Source organism: Achroia grisella, unplaced genomic scaffold (genome assembly GCF_030625045.1).
Source record: "Achroia grisella isolate CSIRO2021 unplaced genomic scaffold, CSIRO_AGI_Agris_v1 utg149, whole genome shotgun sequence".
Taxonomy (NCBI): Eukaryota; Metazoa; Arthropoda; class Insecta; order Lepidoptera; family Pyralidae; genus Achroia; species Achroia grisella.
The window spans coordinates 5268927-5295602 of record NW_026712644.1 but is presented as its reverse complement, the minus strand read 5'-3'; the positions used below and the strand labels follow the sequence as shown (position 1 = coordinate 5295602).

At 36.7% G+C, this 26676-nt stretch overlaps 1 protein-coding gene across 1 annotated transcript in view; it reads right to left on the bottom strand.

Moving 5' to 3' along the window:
- Positions 1-26676, bottom strand: part of LOC131840696 (uncharacterized) — a 94706-nt gene that overhangs the window by 30541 nt on the left and 37489 nt on the right. The window contains 2 exon segments of the mRNA XM_059188883.1: positions 339-413; positions 1942-2072. Coding sequence (XP_059044866.1) covers positions 339-413; positions 1942-2072 — 206 coding nt within the window.

Below are 26676 nucleotides of genomic sequence, written 5' to 3'. Positions count from 1 at the left end.
TCTATACATATAAATAAAATTGGAGTGTCTGTTTGTGATATTGAAATAACCGTTTTTTACTACATGCATATGAATATAAATACGGTACATACACCAAAATAACATTTTTTACAATTTTTGTCTGTCTGTCTGTTTGTTCCGGCTAATCTCTGAAATGGCTGGACCGATTTGACGGGACTTTTATTGGCAGGTAGCTGATGTAATAAGGAGTAACTTAGGCTACTTTTATTTTAGAAAAATAAAGTTTAATTCCACGCAGACAAAGTCGCTGTACCCAGCTAGTATAATATATGAATAAGAGAGTTGGAGTGGAGTGTGTAGAATGGCAGAGTCTCAACCAGTACCTGATCTACGTCGGTCGGTAGGAGCGGCAACGCGGCGTTCGGTGCGACGCGAGCCATCCGCCCCGCCGCCTGCCGACACAACGCGCAAAACTTACACTTCCGTCCACATACCTTTCTCGCGATCTCAGACCGATCCCCGTCCATTTTTTTTATACTACAACGGTGGCAAACAAGCTTACGGCCTAACTGATGATAAATAATTACGGTAGCCTATGGACGCCTGGGATGCTGTCAGTAATCTAATATATAAAACTCTCGTGTCACGGGTTCGTGTTTATACCGATTTTGACGGGACTTTTTTTGGCAGGTAGCCGATGTAATACGGTGTAACTTGGCTACTTTTATTTTAAAAAAATAAAGTTAAATTTAACGCGTGGGCACAACTAGTCTACTACTAAAATAATGTGGTAGATGTATAGCCCAATTTACACTCAGCCCGTGGGCAGGGAAGTGAGCAGCGCGGGAGTGTAAACACGATACTTCCCATGCCATTGGCGCTGCCACTCGCGCTGCCGGCGCTCCCTCGATTGTCGGTCTTTCCTGCACGAGTCAAAGGACTGGCAGCGCGAGTGGCAGCGTGTGTTTACATTCAGCCTTCTCAGCTCAGTTGTCGTCCGGCGTTTAAAGTCCAATTTCCACTCAGTCCGTGGGCAGGGAAGTGAGCAGCGCGAGAGTATAGACACGATACTTCTCATGCCATTGACGCTGCCTGGGCGCTCCCTCGATTGTCGGTTTTTCGTGCGCGAGTTGCAGCGTGTGTTACATTCAGCGCTCCCGCTTAGTTAATTAATTACATTAAGCTGACATGCAGCTGTTGCCGCAACAACCAAATGAATTTATAGATGATAGTAATATATAGCAAGAATAAGTTTATTTGCGGACAACGTTATAATTTTAATTTTCATACTGCTTTCTTGATATATGATAGCGTAGCGGCTTTTGTATTGATTGCCGCATGCATCCTTATGTAAAGTGCGAATACTGTAACTACCATATAGTAATTTTTGTAGCTGTGACGTGGTCGTGTGGAATGAGTAGTCATGCTCACTAAAATATCCAGACATGTGGCGGCGTGGTGGGCCGGGTCAATGGGCTCCCTAAAATATGGTCGAGCGCAGTGATGGCTGGCGAACGAGTGCTGCTTGTAGGGACTGGTCTGCTCTTATCACTACGACTGATTTAATCTTATTGCATGATTATATTTGACCCAAAAAATTAGTGCTTGTTGGTAGTTTGTATTCACACGTTTCGACTTGTAAATGTAAACTTACAAGGATTATTTAAAAGAGCAACACACAAGTTTCTTGCTCGTTCTTCTTGTGATGGGACAGCTTTCCGAACGAGTGGTAGATAAAAAACAAATTGTTATGACTATTCAAAAGTGCTTAAATTAAGTTTATTTGAATAAATGATTTTCTATTCTATTCTATTCTAACCTCGGCGTCCGCCATCTTTGCGAGTCCCCCCGTAAATAAGTACGAGGGCTGAGTGTAAACGACACTCACTCCCGTCGACGCTGACGCGTCAATTTTCCGGCAACACGAGTGGCAGGGGAAGCGGCTGAATGTAAACGTAACATAAAGTATAAAGTAGTGACCTATACTGAGCCGCCTCTGGTCCGGATGATGCGGATGCGGATGCGGATGTCGGACGTCCCTCTTGGCGGGCGCCGGTGGCGGGGACTGCGGTACACACGCCTCCTTGGGGCTCCCCGCGCTGCTACCATCGCTGCAACAAACAAAATTCACATTAGGGGCCGTTCAAGTACTACGTAAACACTATGAGGGTCTATATTGACGACCTCGGTGGTCTAGCGGTCTAGCACACCGCTTTACGGCCGCTGGTCGTGGGTTCGATTCCTCGCAGCACAAACATTTATATTCTTGAGTATGATTATTTGTATCGGTCTGGCTGTTTTCTATGTATAATATGTATGTATTTACGAAAAAAAATTATCTATGTATTTGTATCAGTTATCTAGTACCCATAACACGAGCTTTAGCTAGCTTAACTTGGGTCTAGATGGCGCTGTGTGAATTGTCCTGAGATTATTATTATTATATTTTGCTTATTTTTAATGACATGGGGGGATGGGGTAGTCTAGATGATGATGACGTCATCGGTACTTATTTACTTTTTTACACGACTGGCAACACTCACATTGTCTTTGCTAAAAAACAACACATTAATTGTAAATATATACGTAATCAGGGGGTGGGGGTAAGAGCTTTGCTTTCTTTTGCTAACACCCCTTGTTAGCAAAAGAAAGCAAAGCTCTTACCTTACTTAGCTATGGGGGGTAAATAATTGTAATTCAAATTCAAAATCAGATTCAAATTCAAATTCATATGCAAAAATCATTTATTCATGTAGGACATTTTAGCCGCTTATGAACGTCAAGTTTTTACATTAAAATTTTTTTCCCTACCGTCCAGTTATATCATATAGATTCAATTGAGAAGAACTGGCAAGAAACTCAATTGAATTACTTTTTTTTTAAAGCCAGTTTATTTACAATGATTTATATAGGTGTCTATGTCTAACATTAAATGAAAATCCCGTGCATGAACAACTATTGCCATGCACGCTCGTCATTCAAGTAATCGTTTAGTGAGTAATAGGCCTTGCTCAGTAAATATGATTTAACAGATGTTTTGAATTTATTTAACGGTAATTCCAATATATCCTTTGGTATCTTATTGTAAATTTTTATACCTATTCCCATAAAAGACCTATTGACTTTTTCTAAACGATACTTGGGGACAGCAAGTTTGTCTTTAAATCTAGTATTAATATTATGAATATTGCTGTTTTTTGGAAATAAGTCAAGATTTTTATGAACATATAGGATATTTGAATATAGAAATTGAGAAGCAACGGTGAGAATATTTGCCTCTTTGAATTTCTCTCTTAATGAGTCACGATTCTTCATACAGTAGTAATAATAAATCTGCTTACATAATACTTGAAATGCCCCTTACTCAATGTACAGCCTATGCTGTAAATAATATAAATGACGTAGTGGAGTAACTTGAAACAGTCATGCTCGCTATAAAGTTCAAACTTGTGGCGGCGTGGTGGGCCGGGTCGATGTTCTCCCTCTAATATGGTTGAGTGCAATGATGGCTGGCTCATCCGTCATACTCGTGACTGATTACACTATTTACTTATAACAATATTGCAATAGCATATGCTAGTGGTCACTCTATTCTCCCAAATTTGAATTGAAATGAATCTGTATTATTGTAAACATGTACAACATTTATTTAATAATAATAATAATCTGAGGACAATTCACACAGCGCCATCTAGACCCAAGTTAAGCTAGCTAAAGCTTGTGTTATGGGTCCTAGACAACTGATACAAATACATAGATATTTTTTTTTCGTAAATACATACATATTATACATAGAAAATACCCAGACCGATACAAACAATCATACTCATGAATACAAATGTTTGTGCCGTGCGAGGAATCGAACCCGCGACCATCGGTCGTAAAGCGGTAGACTAGAAGATTATTTGAAAAGAATACGAGCTGAGTTTCTTGTCAGTTCTTCTCATCTCGAAATCATTCCGAACTGACGGTAGATTTGACATGTCATAAGAGTCTGTAATAGACCTACATGAATAAAGATATTTTGGATTTTAAAAATAGGCTATGAATTAGACGCGAGTGAAGCCGCGGGCACAGCTACTAAATTACTACAATAATTGAGGACGTCGTATAAATCTATACATGTAAATAAAATTGGAGTGTCTGTTTGTAATATTGAAATAACCATTTTTTACTACATGCATATGAATATAAACACGGTACATACACCAAAATAACATTTTTTACAAATATTGTCTGTCCGTCAGTTTGTTTCGGCTAATCTCTGAAATGGCTGGAGCGATTTTGACGGGACTTTTGGCAGGTAGCTGATGTAATAAGGAGTAACTTAGGCTACTTTCATTTTAGAAAAATAAGGTTATATTCCACGCGGACGGTCTCGCGGGTACAGTAAGTTCCATAATTTTTATTTAAAGATACCAAGTGAAAATTTTATTTTCTAATACAATTTATAAAAAAAACTATATCCGTTGGCTGGCATGGCTCTGATATCATGGTGAGGTAACCGGAGTCAGTTTCCGGGTCCTTATCACTGGCACGTCGCTCCACTATCTGCCAGACCTACATACACACATATATGCGTGAAGCTTACGTAATAAACATACATGCAAATTGCGGCACTTTCATTTTGTTGCTTTTGTTATACTGCGAATATCTTTTTAGGCATGATAATGTAATGGTGTACCCGCCTGCGCTAACGGTATACGCTGGCGGGGCACCAGTGGAGGATGATAAGATGAGCATGAGGTCAGGCCAGTTAGCTTCACTTTGAATTTATTACGATGGTTTCCAAGAGCAACCGCGAGGAGGTCAACCTGACATGGTACATTGCTAGCAATGGGGTTAACAGTCCACATTACTAACAATTCACTGCCCCCCTACTGCAGATATTGTACCGTACTGGACTTTTCGTGTAACCGTTACCAATTATAGTTAAGCTACTCGCCCTGGCTTCGCACGGGTGTACATGTATTATACAGTAGCCTAGCCTGGAGATCTGTAGTACAGGTTTCGACTTAGTTCAGACTCCAGACTCTCACAAGGAATACCTTGTAAGATTAAATACATACTTTTGTTACTTTGTCAATATTGTAAGTTTCTTTGTGAGCAGTAAATAAACATTATTATTATTATTATATAAACCTTTCTCTTGAATCACTCTATCTACTAAAAACAGGGCTGTTATGGATATAAATCTTCGGATACGGATAGATTTCGGATATAGGAAAGATTATTATACCGGATACGGATGCGAATATGATATTTTTTCGAATTATCCGTTAGTTTCGAATAATTTCGGTTACGGATATTAATTTTTTAAGGAATTTCAAAAGTAAAATATAAATAGCTAATAAAATAGTTACATAACATGTCTCAATTAGGCTCCGCCCCTATCCGATATTATCCGACACTTTTATTTCGGATTCGGTTACGGTTACGGATATTTTTTCATATCGGATATCCGATAGTTTCGGCTGCTTGTGTTATGGGTACTAGACAACTGATATAAATACATGGATACCTTTTTTTTTGTAAATAAATACATATTATACATAGAAAACACCCAGACCGATACAAACAGAAATACTCATGAATACAAATGTTTGTACCGTGCGAGGAATCGAACCCACGACCATCGGATAGTAAAGCGGTATGCTAAACCACTAGACCACCGAGGCTGTCTATGGATGGACTATCCAACACAAAAATAATTTTTCAATACGAACCAGTAGTTCCTGAGATTAGCGCGTTCAAACAAACAAACTACTGTTTTATAGTATTGGTATAAATCAAAGAGTTATAACGCAGGCAAACTGGTGAGGTGATCATGACGTCATCACTCGGAGGCAACAAAGAGGTGACGTCACGCGGCTCTATATAGGGAATTTACATTAGAATATAATTTAAAAACTGTCTGTCTTATTTAACAATATAAACTCACATGCTGGTAGTCTCTAGTGCTGGTTGGTAGTTTGTATTCACACGTTTCGACTTGTAAAATGTGAACTTACAAAGATTATTTAAAAGAGCAACACGCAAGTTTCTTGCTCGTTCTTCTTGTGATGAGACAGCTTTCCGAATGAGCGGTAGATTAAAAAAATGTGATCATTCAATCTATTCAAAAGTGCTTGTAATGAGTTTATTTAAATAAAGATGAAATCTATTTATATTTCTATTAAAAAAAATCTTTATTCATGTAGATCTATTACAGACTTATCTAAAATATCTAATATATTCTCTAAAATAAAAGTAAAGAAAGAAAAACATTTATTGACAACCGTTATTGGTACAAATATATATATAATGCACACATACGCATACATATATACATATATATAAGTAGCCTAAGTTACTCCTTATTACATCAGGTGCCTGCCAATAGAAGTCCCGTCAAAATCGTTCCAGCCATTTCAGAGATTAGCCGGAACAAACTTGTACGGACAAAAATTGTAAAAAATGTTATTTTGGTATATGTACCGTATTTATATTGATGTGTATGTAGTAAAAAACAGTTGTTTCAATATTACAAATAGATATTATATTTGATTCTACCGCTCATTCGGAACGAAGACTTATCACAAGAAGAACGAGCAAGAATGAGCATAAAGTGGACTGTTGGCCGCCACATACCTTCTAGTTGTTATTCATAAAAAATTTAGTACTCTATCTGCGCCTACTGATATACACTTATCTTAAAAACTTCCCACCACATACTTACGTCAGACGACCTACTGCCTCCATTACCGCGCTATTGTATTACCAACCTTGGGTTGGTGTCATAAGAGCGACAGTGCAACGCAGCGGCGACAAGGCCGGGACCTCGGTAAGGTCTTTGTGCATACAGCCTTCCGTAGCACGAGATCGTTACAAAGAACGTTGTTACGAAATACTGTACTGTAGTAGTCTAGGCTATTCGTGCTGAAATATAGTAAAACGAATAATTTCTCAGGATAATTCACACAGCGCCATCTAGTTCCAAGTTAAGCTAGCTAAAGCTTGTGTTATGGGTACTAGATAACTGATACAAATACATAGATAATATTTTTTTGTAAATACATACATATTATACATAGAAAACAGCCAGACCGATACAAACAATCATAATCATGAATACGAAATGTTTGTACTGTAATCGAACCCGCGACCATAGCGCCAATAGGAGTGTGATATTTCACACACTTATCTATACTTAATCATTACATAGTATAAAACAAAGTCGCTGTCGCTGTCTGTCCCTATGTGTGCTTAAATCTTTAAAACTACGCAACGGATTTTGAAGCGGTTTTGTTTAATAGATAGAGTGATTCAAGAGGACGGTTTATATGTATAATACATGTACACCCATGCGAAGCCGGGGCGATAGCTAGTATACTCTTTTGATTTATTTTATTGTTAATATATATTTATTATTGATAGTTCAGAGATATAATTATATTTTTTATTATGGTCGAATTTCGACCATTAGACACTCCAAACTAAGAGAAGGACTTATGGAGCGGAAATCTGATCACAACTATACCTTTATGTTATCCTGGTACTTTCACTGAAGTATTGCAGTTTAAGGTATACGTCCAGGCTTATGCAAATCGTCTACATATGACATGGTTTTTTTTTCGGACTATTCTAATGCTGTTGGCCGCAGCTGGCCTTTACAGCTTCACTGGACCATCGGGAGCGAGTGCAGATGTCACTCCAAACCAAAGGACTTATGGAGCGAAAGATCACAATTACTCCTGAGGTGCTTATATTGTAACCTCAATATACTTTCTATACCTTTATGTTATCCTGGTACTCTCACTGGAGTATTACAGTTTAAGGTATACGTCCAGGCTTATGCAAATCATTATCGGTTTTTTTCGGACTATTCTAGCGAATAAAACATTATTTTGTATGAAACTGCAATTTTTTAAACTTATTTTTCCAATCATTCAATCAGTCAGTCAGTCATGTTCAATTACAAATATTACGAGTTACAGAATTTGCATCATTCTTAACTATAGTACCAACACATAAAAACTTCCCCCTCACTGGGGTGGGTAGGAGTTCGTCGACCTCCGCGCTTTTGGGTTTCAATGACGTCGAAACATTTTTACACACCAACCCAAAATGTACTCTAAAATTAACACATTAAAGTATCAAATCTTTTAGCACAGAGCCTCATTGGTGACATTGTAATGAGATAAGCCTGTAATTTCCGGGTGCAGAATAACACGACAATAAATTGAACCTAAATTCCTACGTCATAAAGCTTTGTTTATATTACAAAACTACACTTAGCGCGTAAGAACTTTATTACGATAGTTACAAGTTTGAAAATCGTATAAAACCTTCCGGTTCTGCGCAGTTGCGGTATGAGATCACAACCGACCTAGTTTAGTAGATATACATTAATATAAGTCTGGCTCGCTCACACATTCCATTTTAGGGCTAAAGAAAAAGAGACGGCGACATTTATAAACATGAGAAATGATTCCTTCACTACAAGTTAAATATACTTCACGACTTCTCAGAAAGGAGTAGCCAGAACTAGTTAACTGAACCTATCTGAATAACTTGTCCACCGCACCTTGACAAACCTACCTTTCTGATTAATAAATATCATATGTTAACGGTGTTGTCATCACCGGAGAATTATATATGATAGTATTTCGTAAATGTTTACTCTGTGTTATCCGCCTAGATTTATGTATGTATGTGTATTATTATTATTTTATTATATTTATTATATATGAAGGTATCCGCTGAAAACCAGCGACGTGGCACCCCGTCACGACATATGCTGAGTGGAGACCTATTTGGTACCGTAAAATTATATAAATGATTAATATAAAAATATAAATTAAAATTTAAAAATTATTTTCAGTGTACCAAATAAACAATTTTCTTAGTTTTTCTTTTCTTTTCTAATTCATCATCTGCTTTTTCCTTATCCCATTTATTTGTGGTCGTCGTAATGTCTTTCTCTTCCATTCATCCCTGTTCGCAGTCATCTCGTTATTTACTCCCTCTTATCATATCATCTTTCACACAGTCCATCCATCTCTTCGGTCTTCCTCTGCCTTTATAACCATCCATTCATATGTAACACCTTCCTTAAAATATGATCTTCATTCTTACACATTACATGTTCATACCATTACATGAATACATTAGAGGAAGTATGAAAGTGGCGCCGGTGTCGGAGATTTTGAAGAGTCGTCTACAAAATCTCCGACACCGGCGCAACTTTCATACTTCCTCTAATGTATTCATTGGGGGGAAAGGGAATTGTCAGGTTGACCTCCACGCGGTTCCCCCTGGAAACCACCGTGATAAATTCTTGGTGAATTTGTCACGATGTGCTAACTGACCTGACCTCATGCTCATCTTATCATCCTCCACTGGTGCCCCGCCAGCGTAAACCGTTAGCGCAGGCGGGTGCATTCTATTATCTATACATATAAATAAAATTGGAGTGTCTGTTTGTAATATTGAAATAACCGTTTTTTACTACATGCATATGAATATAAATACGGTACATGCACCAAAATAATATGTTTTACAATATTTGTCTGTCTGTCTGTCTGTTTGTTCCGGCTAATCTCTGAAATGACTGAACCGATTTTGACGGGACTTTTGTTGGCAGGTAGCTGATGTAATAAGGAGTAACTTAGGCTACTTTTATATTAGAAAATATATATTATTTTAAAAAAATAAAGTTAAATTCCACGCGGACGAAGTCGCGGGAACAGCTATTGAAAATACAAATTAGTAAAGATTTTTTGTCTGTCTGTCACAATATATGGTTTATGGCACTTTTGTAAACCACTATGCAATAAAATATCATATAGTAATAATAATAATCTCAGAACAATTCACACAGCGCCATCTAGTACCAAGATAAGCTAGCTAAAGCTTGTGTTATGTGTACTACTTATATACAAATATGTAGATATATATATATTTTTCGTAAATACATACATATTAAACATAGAAAACAGCCAGACCGATGGAAACAATCATACTCATGAATACAAATGTTTGTACCGTGCAAGGAATCGAACCCGCGACCATCCGAACTAAGGCGGTGTAAACCACTGGACAACCGAGGCCGAAACGATTAAATATAATAAACACATTTTTTTTATTCTTTAAAACACCCTATAATAATCCCCAATATTCATATTATTGAGTCAAAGTCCCTAATCTATATAATTTCGAAACATTTTATCACGTTCCTTGTTTGACTCCATCTCTTTCTAAATCATACGCGTCGAGCGAGACCCACGCCACGGGTCACCTAATACGCGAGCCGATCACGCACGAAGTGTGCCGAGGAACGCCGACGTGTCACGCCCCCCGCCCGCACGTGCTCGGCCACACGTGCGGCGCGCTTGCGCGGTGACGTCACGCGTGTTTGTAAACCAACCGCGCCAGCTGTTATACATGCTTATAATTTATGATCGCCTAGTACTTAGACCGGTTTTATGTTTACGCTCGAGTTTTGAAAATGGATAAAATGGCATACCTTCCCGACTGCATACCGTAGAAGGGGTAGCCAGAGACATTGTCAACTGTTTTTGCGTCTGGAGTGGCGATCAAGCTAATCTCTAACCAGATGGTAAATGGTAACTGACCAATATATGACTAGGCAGGGGCGGATCGTGAATTTGTAGGGCCCTGGGCTAAATCTACTTAGGGTCCTACCTAATTATATTACTCAACTAAAAAAATACACCGACCAAACACAAGCGACCAGAAATTCCCCGCTCCTTTCGATAGACGCGCACTGGCATGGCAACCCTGAGATCAATCAACCCATGCAGGGTTGATTTTTTTTTTTTGTGGATGATAATGGAATGGTGCACTCGCCTGCGCTAACGGTTTACGCTGGCGGGGCACCAGTGGAGGATGATAAGATGAGCATGAGGTCAGGTCAGTTAGCCCATCGTGACAAATTCACCAGGAATTTAACACGATGGTTTCCAGGGGGAACCGCGTGGAGGTCGACCTGACATGTTACATTGCTATGCAGGGTTGATTGATCTCAGGGTTGCCAACCTTATGATATGTTTTTTAACATTCTAGAGATATTTTTTTATATTCTAAATATTTTCAGTGGGGACTGGGGTCCCTTCGTATCCTCGGGGCCCTGGGCTGCTGCCCAAAAAGCCCTTAAGTAGATCCGCATCTGTGACTAGGGCCCTCACAGGACACTGCAAATTAAACAAAAATATGGCAAACCTATGCTTATGCACAACTAAAATCTGCAGATTTTGCCAAACTGAAGAGGAAACGCCACTACACATCCTATGTGGTTGTAGCCCACTCATGCATAAACGAAATATCTCCTTTGGAAAGTATACACTGTATCCTGAGGAGATAAAAACCATCGCTCCTAAGAATATCCTTCAATTCTTGTCCCTGACGGGTCTAGGTAGCGAACTTTGAAAAAGGCGAGCACAATAGATCTATGTAGGTCGCAGTGCTACAGGTCCATGCACCTGACAATAGTCCAAACCACCCAATAAAAAAAACGCTATAAATCTAATACAGTCGCAGCTGGCCTTTACAGCTTCACCGGACGATAGGGGGCGAGTACAGATGGCACTACAAACCAAAGGAAGGGCTTATAGAGCGGCTGAAGGCCAACTCCCGCCTGACGGATACGATTTTACTCTGAGGACACCACTAGGGGTTCCTGCTCGGCTCAGGCCGTCGTTTGAATTGGATGGGGGATCGATCAATTCTTGTGAACATGTGAAACTCATGTGGAGTGACGTCGCGGGTACAGCTAGTCTATACATATAAAACACCCAGACTGATATAACATTCATACTTTTGAATATAAATATTTGTGCTGTGTAAGGATTCGAACCCGCGACCATCGGAAGTGAGGTAAATTAATTTAAAGTACATGATAATGTATTTTTTTAATTTAATCTGTAGAAAGTAAGTGTGTACAGTGAAAGTACCAGGACCGCATGAAATTATAGAAAGTTTCAAGGTTAAGATTTGTAGTGAAATTACAGGTAGGTAGATAAGCAGTCATGTTAACACATAATAGGTACCTACATTTAGGGTTGCCAACTTTGATTGACAAAAAAAAATTATAAACCGATTTGGATAGAAAATAAATAAAGTATTTTTCTAATTTTATGTTTTTACGTTAAGGCGACGCCGTGATAAACTATTACTTCAAAATCGGGCCCCGCGCTCTGCGCACCTCATGCACCCCGATAGTTTTACGTGTCGCCGATCGACCGCCAGCGCTCGCTCGCTCTCCCCGTACCACGATATCACGAACACGCGTCCGTGTCGCAATGTAACGCGTGAATCAAGTAAACGAAGCTTCGGTCCCCAATTGAACAAAACTATTACGGAGTCTGCCTGTTTGTTTATATAATTTATATTTATGTAGGCACATTGATATTTTAGATTTTACAATACAGTGGAACTAACTACGATACGAATTAATTAAAAAGATTCTTAAAGTAAAGAATTAAATAGAAATATTAAGGTAGAGTTACATATTCCCGTGTTTTTAATTAACGTAAACTAGTGCTTTTATTACTATCTTTGAAAGAAAGACCAAAAAATAATCTTTGTGTTTTTCGTATATATTGTAATTGGTAATTACGACGTTTATTTATTTGCTAACGACATTTTTTTGAAACAGCTAGATATTTTAATGTATACTACATTAACGTACTTACGTTAAATGAAATGTGAAAATATACGAAGGTTAGTTACTTTATAAAAGAGACAGTAAGTCTGCGTTTCTGTGAATGATAGGTATATCAATTAAAAAATCTATATATATTATATATTTGATACAATAAACCTAAATTTAGTAATAATGTATGTGACTTTAATTTTATTTATTTGATACGCGTAGTGGACATTATTTCTTTATGTTTTAGAAAGTATACTTTTAAAAATGCGTAAGTAATTTAACATTATATGTAAGTAAAGTACGTAAAGATATACACTTTATGACAAAATAGTAAAACTTTTACAGTAATTTATAAATTATTATAATAAATATTAAGTTTTAATTACATGTAAAAAGGACGTGAACAATTACAACCTAATCATAAAAGATCTATTAACTTCATACAAATGAAATTATTGAATAATTATAGGTTTGAACATGATTATTTATATTTTTATGCATAATTTAAATAAAAAAATATGACTATTCTGCAAACCTTCTCTATATAAACTATAAGTACGCGAAATTTCATATTCATCCGTCCGCGCTGTTTTTCGTAAAAAGGATACAAAGTTATTACTTCACGTATTAATACATACGTTTTAATAAATTTATATAATACTTTTCATTATTTCACTTTTTTATTTATTTATTTCCTTGGACCTACCAAGGAATCTTAATTTTACGGCAAAACAATAAGGGAGATGGATAGTGGACATGTTTGCCATGAGTGAGCGAGACAGATATGACGCCACTTTTATCAAAGTCAACAAAAGTAAGTAAAATAATTAAAATAAAGAAAAATCTTAACCTAGTTTAGGTTTATTTAAATAAGGATAATATTGAGGAAGAAAAGTTTGAACTCGTTGTACGTGAAACGGATGCATTTCGGGTCTTTGTAAAATACGATGTGCTGTGCTATTACAATAAGAAAGAACGGGAAAAAGAAAAAAAAAAGAAAAAAGAAGAAAAGTATGGGTCATCTGCGACCTTTTGCAACACTTCTTCCTAATAATGAAAGCGAGTTCTACCTCCAGCCCGTATTTGATTCGGGAAATGGCCGCCCTCCGTGAGTGCGGTCGGTACATATAAGCAGTGATCTGGATAGCGCTCTAAATTTGGATATCTTTCAGGATAAAGCCTAGCGGCAGCAATTGCATTGCATCTGCATTCCTCATAAATGAGGTGCTTGTTCGCAATTTTTGTAGGATACCAACACAAAAGTCCAATTCCAAAAGAGTCAACCCAAAGTTGTCGGTATGGAATCAACAAGTTCAATTCACAAAATCCAAGTCCAAAAAGAGAAGCCAACAACAGCGAAAACGGAAAGACGCGCAATAGGCTGAGCTGAAGCTGAAACAGAATGAGCAAAATATACTAACTGGTGTTAGACTGGTAGCGTAGCCATTTGCTTGGTATGGCGACTGTATCTGTTTCATTTGCGCGCGTTTAAACGACGCATCTCCGTCTCACTGGGTGGCACATCTGTCCCGCTCGCTCACGACAACATGTCCACTACCCATTTCTCTTATCATTTTGCCGTAAAATTAAGAACCTACTACTATAAGCTTGTGTGAATAAGAAACATTTGTGACGGAGTAAAATGGGTTAGCAAAAATCGGGTTACTTGAGGTTTTTTTCTCGTTTTTTTTAGTATGAAACTAACAAGTATTGTACATTTACAATCCTGATTAAATGTCCGAACTTTTAATGGCACTTGCCAAGGCACTTTAGTACATTTTTTTAAAAGAGGGCCTTTCAAACTCGACAGTTTATGAAAATTTTAAATGTAGTTTAACAAATAGTCTTAATTCTAGAAAATATTTGGGGCCATTGTGTCATTATTTTTTACTGTGATTCTAGAAATGTTATTTGGGTTTATGGTTCCAAAATTTAAATGAACAAAAATAATAAAAATTAAGCACAATGACCGAATAATGGTTATAGTTTGACCAAATTTCTAAGTTTTTCTTTAATGCCCCTAATTTTCAAACTGCATGGGATAGATTTTTTTCTGATTTTTCTCATGATGGTTACAATCAATTCTCTCACTGCTTGAAATTGAGTTCTGGGACAGCCTGTATAGTATATCTAATCGAAGCCAAATATTTCACCATTACTTTGTTTTGCTTTCCATAGCTACAAAGACAAGTGCTTACCTAGACTTACTACAGATAAAAAGTACTTATCGGGGAAAATAAAGTTGAAAATATGTCACAATTTTTTATGTGATACTCCGACATATAGTCGGACAGACAACAATGATTAATTAAATAATATTTTTGTGAAATTATTGACAATCAATAAGTTTTTTGATTACACTAAATATGCAGTACCATTGAGAAAAAAATACTTTATTTTGGATTAAATATTATATATTATTAGTATTAGTACGTATAACATTTATTCGTATAAGTAAATAAAATAGTGTAAAAAATGTAAAAAGGGTAACTAAATGATTACATTACTTGAAATAGTAAAAGAATTAAGTTACAGCAATATTTAATTTTTGTATAAATTCATAGACGACTCCACGATTTTACTTTGTTATAATGAGTCAGTCGATTTTTTCTTTGGGTGTAGGGTTGTCACTTCGCCAATCCTAATAGCCGGACAGACCATCCAGTTTGGCGGGACATATTGGTAAAAAGATTAAGGGTTTTGTGTCTCAATATCATGTAAATATTTATTACAAATAAATTACATTACATTACAAATAATTTTGTTAATTATTATTAATAAGTGTTACTTTAGGTGCGATCCGTCAAAATATTTAAAGTTTAAATTGGCCCGTTGATAAAAAAGGTTGCTCACCCCTGTTCTAGATAAACAGTTATTAACATTTTAAAATTCTTCTTAACGTCTAATGAAAGGTAATTGCATAAATAAGTATTATTTACCTGTACCTGTTACTTCAGCAACTAACGAAATAAAAAAACATCTAAGCAAAACAAAACTTCTTGAGTTAAGAAATAAAAAATAAAATTAGTTTTACAATAAAATAATGTAAAAAAGTCTTGTACGCCGTTTGGGCCTACCAAACGGCGTACAAGACTATTTATTTTAGCCAGATGCCAAAAAAAGTCCCGTCAAAATCAGTGCAACCATTTCAGAGATTAGCCGGAACAAACAGACAGACAGACAGACAAAATTGGTAAAAAATGTTATTTTGGTGTATGTAACGTATTTATATTTATATGCATGTAGTAAAAAACTGTTATTTCAATATTACCAACAAACACTCCAATTTTATTTATATGTATAGATAATGGGAGTGCCCCATTTTTATTTATAAATAACTACGAAATCAAAATAATGTAAAATTTGTTTATATTTTCTTAACCATTTCTTTACATTAATACTAAAAGTTTTTTATCATTTTTAACAATTAATTGTCACTCACTACTTTACAAATTATGACTTAGTATTACATTCGTAATATGTACAATAAATCATTACTAACTGTATTAACTTAAATACAGTAATTGTTAAATGTAAAATTAGTAACTGTCACCCGCACCATACTATAGCGTACGCTATAATATGGTGCGGGTGTATGACGAAATAATTTACGATTTGATAGCGCGCGTTCTCAGGCGAGCTATCCGCGCTAAGCACAGGTCCGACGTTGGCAGGGGCCGGGGACTGACTGACTTGCTCTAACTCTAATACAAAACAACTTGTGAGCAAGAGATTTTAATGCGGAAAAACAGTTTATCTTGTTTAAAATAAAAACTATTGGTTATTATATACATCTGAATTGTACTATTTATGTGGGTATTTAGTATAGTGTATATTGGAAAATGCGAGTCTTAAATCAGTCCCGTTTTCTTATACGAATCAAAAATATATTTTATAAGACCAATCTTTGAGATTTTTTTCTCTGCTACAAAAGATAATCAATCATGTAACGAGAACTGTCAATATGATGTCAAAGATCTGAAAAATGTAATACCTAAATATCAGCCCCGAATGATTTGTAATTGCTGAGAAAAGTTAAGGTATCTGAGGTCAATATTTGCAATGCGTCGCCTTAACGGCAACAATTTTTTATTATCTATAAACGTTGCAAAAGTTGTTTGACAATCAACATTTAAATTTAAATAAATAAACAATTCGTTTTTAATCTTCATTACATAGTATAAAATAAAGTCGATGTCGCTGTCTGTCCGTACAGTAACAGAACCGTACCGTACAGTAATAATAAGGTTTATGTATATATAATACAGTACATGTATTATATATATATATATAAACCTTCTTCTTGAATCACTCTATCTATTGAAGAAATCCGCTTCAAAATCCGTTGCGTAGTTTTAAAGATTTAAGCATACATAGGGACGGACAGCGACAGCGACTTGTTTTATACTATGTAATGATGAAATGGTATCCTGTAATCCTGTTCCTTATTTACTACTTTTTTAAAAAGCGTCGATATGCCTACTTTTTAAAAAATAAACTAGAAAATGGCTAAAACACAAATCGCCGGAGCCGAAATAGAAATAATCTTTATTCAAATAAACTTAACATAAGCACTTTATAATAGTCACATTTTTTTTTATTCTACCATACATAGGGACAGACAGCGACTGCGACTTTGTCTTATACTATGTATTGATGATGGTGATGATGCAAAACTAAAGTCCTTTGGGCCCAACATCCTGCACAAAGGAAGACCTAAAAAATGCGACAGAATTCGCAAAAGTCTTCGCAACATCCTGGGGAAAATATATCTAAATGTATATTTAGTTGCCATTGAAACGAAAGAAGGAGCCGATAGGATGTGATGGTAGGTGCGGGCGATTAGTCGGTTTTGAGGCGCGTGGCGTGACTTTGACTCGGTTCTTTCTCCTGAGCGTCGCTAAACGCCATTGTAGCGAATTCACTGAACTACATGTTTGTTACTTTCAAGTTGCTTTTTATCTGCATGCGATGAAACTCGACCAACTGGCAAAACGGCCAGCTCTGTGTAATTTTTAACGTTCTCTGTTTTTTTTTTAATTATAATGGAATGGTGTAGCATTATCGTTATACCAGTGGAGAATCAATTATAATGGAATGAAGAAATCATTCCATTCAGACTCCAGTCGCCTCGCCACAATCGTCCAGAATCCTGGACGATTCTGGCGAGGCGACAGTGGAGAATAATAAATTGAGCATGAACTCAGATCAGTTAGCCCATTTTGAGAAATGGCAATTTCTCAACCTGACATGGTACATTTCTAGCAATGGTTGGCCCACAACATTAACATTTCCTTCCCTCTCTGCTGACCGTTGCAAATTGTTTTACACTAGCTGTGTACGCGACTTCGTCCGCGTGGAATAGTGGCCTTGGACACGGACCTATGTAATATCCAAACAAATTATAAAGTAATAACATCTAAATTCGAAAGTAATCTATTAAAAAAAAACATAAAGGAAAAATATTTAATAATCTAACCCATAAAAGCCAAAGAAAAAAAGTTTCATCATTCTGGCTTGTTTGACGTTCATAAGCGGCTAAAATGTTATATATGAATAAATGATTTTTGAACCTTAATTTGTATTTGGGGGATAGTGTCAAACAGTGAAAGAACTTTCCAAAACGTCGCACTACTTACAAAATTTACTTTCCTTGTAATGAAATCCGCTCTCTCCTTTTACAGTATTATCAATCTATCAATCAAATCGATCAATCCGTATAGACTACTTCAGGGAGACGGTTTTTTATGTAAAAAGTAATGATTACGCGATGATAAGTAGCGTTGATTCATCTACAGACAAAAGCCGTAAGAAAAACCAAAATAATTGTGTACCATCCTTTAATAATAAGTTATAGTGTAATTTTCCCGTCATTTTTAGCAGTACAAACGGTAACACAGCTTGCGAAATAAGCTCCTTGGCTGTAGAAATAGTTGAGTCAGAATACCCCACGCAGATCACTTCATACAAATTCTATCTCTCAAAAATAGTAGAGTATTTTACGTAGGCTCCAGCGCTAACTGTATATGTCAAGTCAATTTCCCTTCAAAAACTAAAAAATCTGGAAGTTAGTTCACTTTTCCAACAAACGAAGGACAGTTTTTTGGCAAATCTCTCACAAATAGTCGAGCATCTTAGTTAGGCTTCAGTGCAGTGTATTTTGTCAAGTTAATTGTCCATCAAAAATCTGAAAAAAATCGAAAAGTGACCTAAAACGAAAATCACCTTTTTGGCAAATCTTTCATAAATAGCAGTGTAAAACTACAGCGCTAACTGTATTCTGTCAAATCAATTTTCCATCAAAAATATTTAAAAAAGTAGCCAAAAACGTAAGCCATTTTCTCTGGCTACCGTTAAATCTAGTGGTTCAATTGAGAGTGATTTGTGCAAAGTCTGTCAAATCAAGTTTCCATCAAAAATATTTAGAAAAGTAGCCAAAAACGTAAGCCATTTTCTCTGGCTACCGTTAAATCTAGTGGTTCAATTGAGAGTGATTTGTGCAAAGTCTGTCAAATCAAGTTTCCATCAAAAATCTTTAAAAAAAGTAGCCAAAAACGTAAGTCAATTTCTCTAGCTATCGTAAATCTAGGCGGTTCAATTGAGAGTGATTTGTGCAAAGTCTGTCAAATCAAGTTTCCATAAAAATCTTTAAAAAAATACCCAAAAACGTAAGCCATTTTCTCTGGCTACCGTTAAATCTAGTGGTTCAATTGAGAGTGATTTGTGCAAAGTCTGTCAAATCAAGTTTCCATTTAAATCTTTAAAAAAGTAGCCAAAAACGTAAGTCAATTTCTCTAGCTACCGTAAATCTAGGCGGTTCAATTGAGTGTGATTTGCGTAACGTCTGTCAAATCAAGTTTCCATCAAAAATCTTTAAAAAAAAGTAGCCAAAAACGTAAGCCATTTTCTCTGGCTACCGTTAAATCTAGTGGTTCAATTGAGAGTGATTTGTGCAAAGTCTGTCAAATCAAGTTTCCATTTAAAAAATCTTTAAAAAGTAGCCAAAAACGTAAGCCATTTTCTCTGGCTACCGCTAATTCTAGGTGGTTCAATTGAGAGTGATTTGCGCAACGTACACTAGCGACCTACACAGCACTCTTCCCACGATGCGAGTAATGATTGACTTCATCCCACAATATATTGCTAAATTAATGGCAACCCATTGTGGTTTTCTCACCTTTAACCGACTTCAAAAAAGGAGTTTCTCAATTCAATTGAAATTTTTATTTTCTGTCTATAACATTTTTTATAATATTTGATTGTCTGTCTGTTTGTCCCGACTAATCTCTGAAATGGCTGGACCGATTTGGAAAGGACTTTTATTGGCAGATAGCTGATGTAATAAGGAGTAACTTAGGCTACTTTAATTTTAGAAAAATAAAGTTAAATTCCTCGCGGACGAAATCAGTATAGCTAGTATAACCATAACTAGCGACACGCTCCGGTTTTACTTGTTTACGTTACATTTGTTTAAAACTTTCACATCCAAATATAGACGAGGCCGTGACATTTCTTCTGGGAGTCGAACCCGCGACCGGGCGCTAATGAGGTCCGCGAGGTCGCCAGCAAACTGTGCCGGCTGGTTCCGCATGGGCAAGCAGGTGAAGGGCGAGGTAGGTACGCCGAACGTTTGTAGGTTCAATTCCGGCCTTCATTTGACCATCAAATATTAAAACTACGATCGATCATCCTCTCACATGTTTTCTTGTCAGTTTGTTCACACAAACTCCTAAACATGTAATTCTGAGCAACAAAGATAATTAAAAATACAACACGCAAGTTTCTTGCTCGTTCTTCTCGTGATGAGAGCTTTCTGTATTAGCAGTAGAATAAAAAAAAAAGTATGTCTATTCAAAAGTTCTCTATTTTATTCTTTACTAGCTGTACACGCGACTTCGTCCGCGTGGAATTTAACTTTATTATTCTAAAATAAAAGTAGTCTGTTACTCCTTATTACATCAGCTACCTGCCGAAAAAAGTCCCGTCAAGATCGGTCCAGCCATTTCAGAGATTAGCCGGAACAAACAGACAGACAAAAATTGTTATTTTGTCTGTCTGTCTTAAAAAAATTTGGTATATGTACCGTATTTATAATCATATGTATGTAGTAAAAAACGGTTATTTCAATATTACAAACATTCATATCGTTATGACTTTCAAAGTTTGTAAAAATTTTACCCTTAAGAGGGGATGAAAGTTTGTATGGAATTTCGTCATTTCGTCATTTTCGAAGCTAGAAAACAATTTTTTTTTAATATTTTGAGTTAGATAATAATAATAATCTCAGGACAATTCACACAGCGCCATCTAGACCCAAGTTAAGCTAGCTAAAGCTTGTGTTATGGGTACCAGACAGCTGATACAAATACATACATATTTTTTTCGTAAATACAGACATATTATACATAGAAAACACCCAGACCGATACAAACAATCATACTCATGAATACAAATTGTGCCGTGCGAGGAATCGAACCCGCGACCATCGGTCGTAAAGCGGTATGTTAGACCGCTAGACCACTGAGATCGTCATACAAACATACTATATAAATATAATAGTTAAATACATATAAATATAATATTTATAACTGAAATACCATCCTGATCATCTGGATGAATGGCGGTCCTCCACAGTGCAGTTTTCTAGAAACTTTTTGCCTCGCACAACCACATTGTGGAATCACCTTCCAGCAATGGTATTTCCGAACCGATACGATATTGAAACCTTAAAGAAAACAGCTTATTCCTTTTTAAAAGGCCGACAACGTACTTGCAATTCCCCTGGTGTAGCGGGTGCTCATGGGCGGAGGTAATCACTTACCATCAGGTGGCCGCGTGCTCGTTTGTCCCCTGTGTTATAAAAAAAAACATACCAAAACGAATAACAGTATCCTGCAGTACCCACTTTATCAGATTCCGCAATCGCGTCATTTTGTTGGTAGCACTGCGACTTCGTCATACCAATCGTCAATTCCAATTACTTAAAAAAAAACAACAGATTTGCGATTTTGCCACTTTTGTGGTCCACAAAAAACAAATAACGATAGCAAACGGACCTTGAAACAAATCCCCATTCTTTTTACTGATACAATATAAAACCGCAAATGCAAAAAGTATTTTGTTTAATTTGTTTTTTTTACGGTTTTACGGTCAAGGCGTTAGGCCGGCCGTATGGTTGGAGACAGAGAAATCACAGTGAAGCATCTTAACGCTCGGTATCACAGTTAGAATAGAATAACATTTATTACATCACACATCACAACACAATATAAACGACGCTGACAGCTGCATATAAATTATTATATAAGATAAACGTAAATAAAAACAATGAATAAAATTAGAGATGAAATCATTATATACAGAAAAATAAATAAATAAAACAACAACATAGTAACAAACAAATAAATAATAATAATAATAAAGTAAAATAACGACCTCGGTGGTCTAGCGGTCTAGCACACCACTTTACGTCCGATAGTCGCGGGTTCGATTCCTCGCACTGCACAAACATTTGTATTCATGACGGTCTGGGTGTTTTCTATGTATAATATGTATGTATTTACCAAAAAAGTATCAATGTATTTGTATCAGTTATCTAGTACGCATAACACAAGCTTTAGCTAGCTTAACTTGGGTCTAGATGGCGCTGTGTGAATTGTCCTGAGATTATTATTATTATTATTAAAATGCATTTCCCATCCACCACTGCGGAGCACCGTCGCCGCGTCACTGTGCACTGAGCGTCTATGTCTATAAGTTTTAAATGCTAATTACATTAGAACTTATAGACACCTAAATTATGGATAAGTTTTAATTCTAAATACTAACTATGATACCTAATATCCTTAAGAAAGATCATGTCGAGTATGAACTTTCTTAAATAGAAATAGAATAAACTTAATTCAAATAAACTTAATATAAGCACTTTTGAATAGTCAAGTTTTTTATTCTACCCCTCATTCGGAATGCAGATTCATCTCAAGAATAAGCAAGAAACTTGTGCGTTGCTCTTAAAGATATTGTAAGCTTTTGCCTGCGGCTTCGCTCGCGTTAATTCACCCCTATATATATTTAATTTAGGGGTGGAATTTATCAAAACTAAGCGTACTAAGCGTTACTGTACTGATGTGTGTGTAAGGGGCCCATCTCAGCATTATGCCATGACAAAAGCCACGGCGCTGGTTTTCAACCTACGTTTTTTACACTACAATAGCGGAAAACAGACATACGGCCTATCTGATGGTAAACGGTTACATACCCTATGGACGAGAGACACCGGGCTGAATTGATGGATTGATTATAAAAACATTTGATTTCTTGCCAGTTCTTCTCAATCGAATCTGTATACTGAACTTAAATAGAATAGAAAATCATTTATTCAAATAAACTTACATTGAAGCACTTTTGAATAGTCATCACATTTTTTTTAATCTACCGCTCATTCGGAAAGCTGTCTCATCACAAGAAGAACGAGCAAGAAACTTGCGTGTTGCTCTTTTAAATAAATTTATTGTTACTTTAAATTTTTAAGTTGAAGTGTGTGAATACAAACCACCAATTAGCACTAATTCAATTAAATAACTAATCAAATAGAAAAAATATTAAATATACAACCAACTGGTTAAACAATTAATAAGAGGAAATCAGTCGTAGTGATTAGAGCAGACCAGTCCCTACAAGCAGCACCCGTTCACGAGTATGACGGCGGGGAAAAATTTTTAATAAATAAATATTACATTCATTCAGCAGCTAAAATGTCCTACATGGACTGATTTTTTATTTGTTTTAAGTCTACAGGTAGGTGGTCAGTATGAAACACATGTTTATTCAAGGATACGTCCAGACTGATGAAACTTAGTAACCGATGAAATCTAGTGACCTTCATTACATAGTATAAAACAAAGTCGCTGTCGCTGTCTGTCCCTATGTATGCTTAAAACTTTAAATCTACGCAACGGATTTTGAAGCGGTTTTTTTAATATATAGAGTGATTCAAGAGGAAGGTTTATATGTATAATACATGTACACCCGGGCGAAGCCTGGGTGAGTAGCTAGTAAGATATAAAGGAGCAACGCGCACGTGACGCTCCCGGTGTCTCAGGCATCCATAGACTACAGTCATTGTTTACCATCAGATGGGCCGTATGCTTGATGCCACCGTCGTAGCATAAAAAAAATTCTACATTCAAAATTCAATTCAAAATATCTGTATTCACGTAGGTCTATTACAGACTCTTATGATATATCAAATCTACCGTCAGTTCGGAATGATATCGAGATGAGAAGAACTGACAATTGGTTTACAATATTTAAAAACAATACATTTTAACATGGATGGGTGATGGTGGGGGGGGGGGGGGGGGGGGGGTTTTGTCTGAAATTGGTGCAGCATGACCTGTAGACCCAACACCTGACACAGAGCACGTGTACAGAGCTGATCGCTCCGAGAAAGTAGACCGTACCGAGACACCGAGCACGTCTCAGCGACACCAACTGATTGCGTCACAACTACCGCTACGTGGACCGGTTCAGAAAGTACTGGACAAGGTTCGAAGCCGGCAGGTCGTGGGCGAAATGGGAACCAACTGTTTTTGATACGAATATCTGATGGCGTCAGTGGTCTAGCGGTTAAGCACGTCGCCTTACTTCGGATGGTCGCGGGTTCGATTCCTCGGATTAAATGTTATATAGTGAACGGACGTATTTTATTGTGCTCCTCAAATAACTGATATCAGTACATATTTTCAACAAACATTTGTATTCATGAGTATGATTGTTTGTATCGGTCTGGGTGTTTTCTATGTATATTATGTATTTACGAAAAAATATATCTGTAAATAAATATCAATTGTTTAGTACCCATAACACCAGCTTTAGCTAGCTTAACTTGGGTCTAGAAATATAAATAATCTTTATTAAAATAAACTTAATATAAGCACTTTTGAATAGTCAAGTTTTTTTATTCTACCACTCATTCGGAATGCAGACTCATCACAAGAAGAACGAGCGAAAACCTTGTGTGTTGCTATTTTAAATAAATATTGATTTAATTATATTTACATTAACAAGGATTAGGCATGCGACAATCAACATAGAATCCGCTACGCACTCAATCTCTGTTCAATCATATAACATTGTCAGCGCTATGAATTTCAAGTTAGATATTTTCTACAAAAACATTATTATCATTTATAAATTCTTCAATTTTATAATAAGCTTTTTTACAAAGAAAATATTTAAACACATTTGAATTTTTTTTTCTGGCAAATTGACTACAGACTCTGGCAGTTTGTTGTACAACCTTACGCAATTTTCACAAAACGAATTACTAACTTTCGTCGAACGGCACTTAGGAAAAACTAGTTTCTTGATGGAGTTGTGAATATATATATATATATATATATATATATCCTCGAGCAATTCTCACAACTCCAATAAAAAAAAATATATAAAAATCTCCTTCCTCTTGTGCATCTGTGGTTTTTTTAAAGGATGGTAATGGAATGCACACGCCTGCGCTAACAGTTTACGCTGGCGGGGCTCCAGTGGAGGATGATAACATGAGAACGAGTTCACCTCATGCTCATCTTATCATCCTCCACTGGTGCTCCACCAGCGTAAACCGTTAAGCGCAGGCGGGTGCACCGTTTTTTTTTTATCATCCATAAAAAAAACCACGATGGTTTCCAGGGGGAACCGCGTGGAGATCGACCTGACATGGTACATTGCTAGCAATGGGGACACTAGACCCCATTACTAGTAATCAAGCAACCTTCCCCCTGTGCATCTGTGGTTACAAGTGACCGACTTTTCCAATACCGAAAGCAGATTATGTGCTAACAACAACAAAAGGTGGACCTTGTACCAGTTAGTCGGACGGCAGCCTTGTACGGAGTCGCGTCTCGGCCCGGGATGGGTGACCGCTGTCTTGTGACGCTAATATACCATTTTTTTATTGCGTTGTTCGGACCATTGTCAGGTTTTTTTTAAGGATGACAATGGAATGGTGCACTCGCCTGCGCTAACGGTTTACGCTGGCGGGGCATCAGTGGAGGATGATAAGATGAACATGAAGTCTTGACTTTTATTAGCAGGTAGCTGATGTAATAAGGAGTAACTTAGGCTACTCTTATTTTAGAAAGATAAAGTTAAATTCCACGCGGACGGAATCTCGTGTACAGGTAGTAATACATATAAAACACTCAGACAGTATAAAAAAACTTCTATCTAACTATATTTCCTTCGCCCATTCACACCTTTCATCATAATATAGGCATGAATCGTATCGCTACACTAATATTCAACTCTTAAATTTTCACAGCGGCTCACTGGCGCGCACCGTCACACCTCGGGGGTGGTTCCTCCCCCTCGCCGTACTACCCCCACCTAATAGTAAACAGCGGGTGACATATAAACTATTCACGGCCCGAGTCCATTGAACGGAGTATCCGTGACTTTGGCATATTGCGGCGTTCGGTAGTCTAGTGGTTTAGGACTCCGCCTGCAATCCGAAGGTCGCGTGTTCGATAGATGATTTATTTGTACTTGAGGTCGAAATTGGATTATAATAAAAATACAAACAGCCCTTTGAACTACCAATAACAAACAATCAGGGTCGTGAATACAAATCTATACATATATAAATAAAATTGGAGTGTCTGTTTGTAATATTTAAATAACCGCTTTTTTACTACATGCATACGAAGTCGCGTGTACAGCTAGTGTTTTATAAAAAAATAAACTTGCCTGCGACTTATTACACTCTTTATTACATCATCTGAAGTCCCGTCAAAATCGGTTCAGTCATTTCAGAGATTAGCCGGAACAAACAGACAGACAGACAAAATTTGTAAAAAATGATAATTTGGTGTATGTACCGTATTTATATTCATACTAGCTGTACACGCGACTTCGTCCGCGTGGAATTTAACTTCATTTTTATAAAATAAAAGTAGCCTAAGTTACTCCTTACTACATCAGCTACCTGCCAATAAGACTCACGTCAAAATCGGTCTCGCCATTTCAGAGATTAGCCGGAACAAACAGACAGACAGGCAAAA